Source organism: Octodon degus, unplaced genomic scaffold, assembly GCF_000260255.1.
Source record: "Octodon degus isolate 3935 unplaced genomic scaffold, OctDeg1.0 scaffold00112, whole genome shotgun sequence".
Taxonomy (NCBI): Eukaryota; Metazoa; Chordata; class Mammalia; order Rodentia; family Octodontidae; genus Octodon; species Octodon degus.
Genome location: NW_004524688.1, coordinates 6,954,752 through 6,956,401, shown reverse-complemented (window position 1 = coordinate 6,956,401; position 1,650 = coordinate 6,954,752). Strand labels below are relative to the sequence as shown.

The 1,650-nt window shown below is 60.9% G+C and overlaps 1 protein-coding gene across 1 annotated transcript; it reads right to left on the bottom strand.

The window, feature by feature from the left end:
- Positions 1-2: 2 nt before the first annotated feature.
- On the bottom strand, positions 3-1,325 carry Actg1 (actin gamma 1; the record flags this gene model as incomplete). The annotated part of the gene is made up of 4 exons (XM_004639562.2): positions 1,248-1,325; positions 790-918; positions 474-713; positions 3-206 (listed from the first exon to the last, which is right to left on the bottom strand). Coding segments are annotated over exons 2-4 (567 nt in total), but the record flags the coding sequence as incomplete, so codon positions are not given.
- Between the last annotated feature and the right edge of the window lie 325 nt (positions 1,326-1,650).

Below are 1,650 nucleotides of genomic sequence, written 5' to 3'. Positions count from 1 at the left end.
ATGAGGTAGTCTGTCAGGTCCCGGCCAGCCAGGTCCAGACGCAGGATGGCGTGAGGGAGGGCATAGCCCTCATAGATGGGCACTGTGTGGGTGACCCCATCACCAGAGTCCATGACAATACCAGTGGTGCGCCCAGAGGCATACAGGGACAGCACAGCCTGGATAGCCACGTACATGGCCGGGGTGTTGAAGGTCTCAAACATGATCTGGAGAACAATGAGGTCTCAGTCAGCAAAAGAACCCTGAGCCACCCATGCCCAACACGCTTCATGCTGCATGCCACAAATGTGATGTGTGGAGAAAAGAACAGAACACAGGCAGAAACGCAAACTAGAAACCTGGAGGCTTCAGGGAGGAAATGCCAGAAGAGGAAGAGAACCCTGAAAATATCAAAGAAACACTTGAATGTCAGAAAATGAAGCGGAGCAGAAATATGACTTGTGAAACAGGAAGGAGATCCAGGCACACCCTACCTGAGTCATCTTCTCTCTGTTGGCTTTCGGGTTCAAGGGGGCCTCTGTCAGCAGCACTGGGTGCTCCTCGGGGGCCACACGCAGCTCGTTGTAGAAGGTGTGGTGCCAGATCTTCTCCATGTCATCCCAGTTGGTGACAATACCATGCTCGATGGGATACTTCAGGGTCAGGATGCCACGCTTGCTCTGGGCCTCATCGCCCACATAGGAATCCTTCTGGCCCATGCCCACCATCACACCCTGCAAGGAAAACCATCAGTCTCCGAACTCGACCCGCAAGTCGAGGGATCAGGCTAAATAGGAGATCTAGACTCACCTGGTGTCGGGGGCGGCCGACAATGGAGGGGAACACAGCCCGGGGAGCGTCGTCGCCGGCAAAGCCAGCTTTACACATGCCGGAGCCATTGTCAATGACGAGAGCGGCGATTTCTTCTTCCATTGCGATCTGCCCAGAAATGCAACTCACTCAAGGGGACCGCCGCAGCCCCACATCCAGAACACCCCTCCCACCTAAACGCAGTTTTTCCCTTAGGTCCCCAGGGCTGACCACTAACAACCGTCCGCAAACGGCGGTAGCCCAGTCCGAGCCGGGCCGTTCTGCGGGGGCGCGGGGACCCTGCATTGCGCCGGCCCCGCCCTACCCCCCCTCCCCCGCACGGCACTTAACCAGGCCTAACCTTTTTCCCGGGGACCGCGCGGCCTGGCCTCCAGGAAAGAAACTAGAGTTGGCGGGGACCAGGAGCCCGCTAATACGCGGAAAAGTAGGAGGCTTACCTGGGGTGGCTGGGAAGCGGAGCTACAAGAGAACAAGCAACGCGGGCCGGTGGCGGCGTCTGAGACCGAGCGCGGCCTCCCCCGCCGGTATTTAAGGGAAAGTAGGGCGCGCGCGCGAACGGTGGCGCGCGCGGCCCCAGAACATGTCCATATATGGCGATCTTTCCGAAAGCCAGGCGCCTATTGGCCCGCCCGCCCAGGACACGTGGGGGCCCAGCCCGGCCTGCCCCCCGCCCAATCCGCCGCCAACCGCCCCGCCCGCGCCGCCCTCGCGTGCCCGAGACCCTGCGCAGGCCTGGCTCGGCCTCTGGTGGTTCGGGCTGGCCTCGCACCGGCCGGCACCAGCCTGAAACTGCGCGCCTTGAGGAGGGCCCGGGGTGTTATTGCGCCCCAAGCTCTTGTG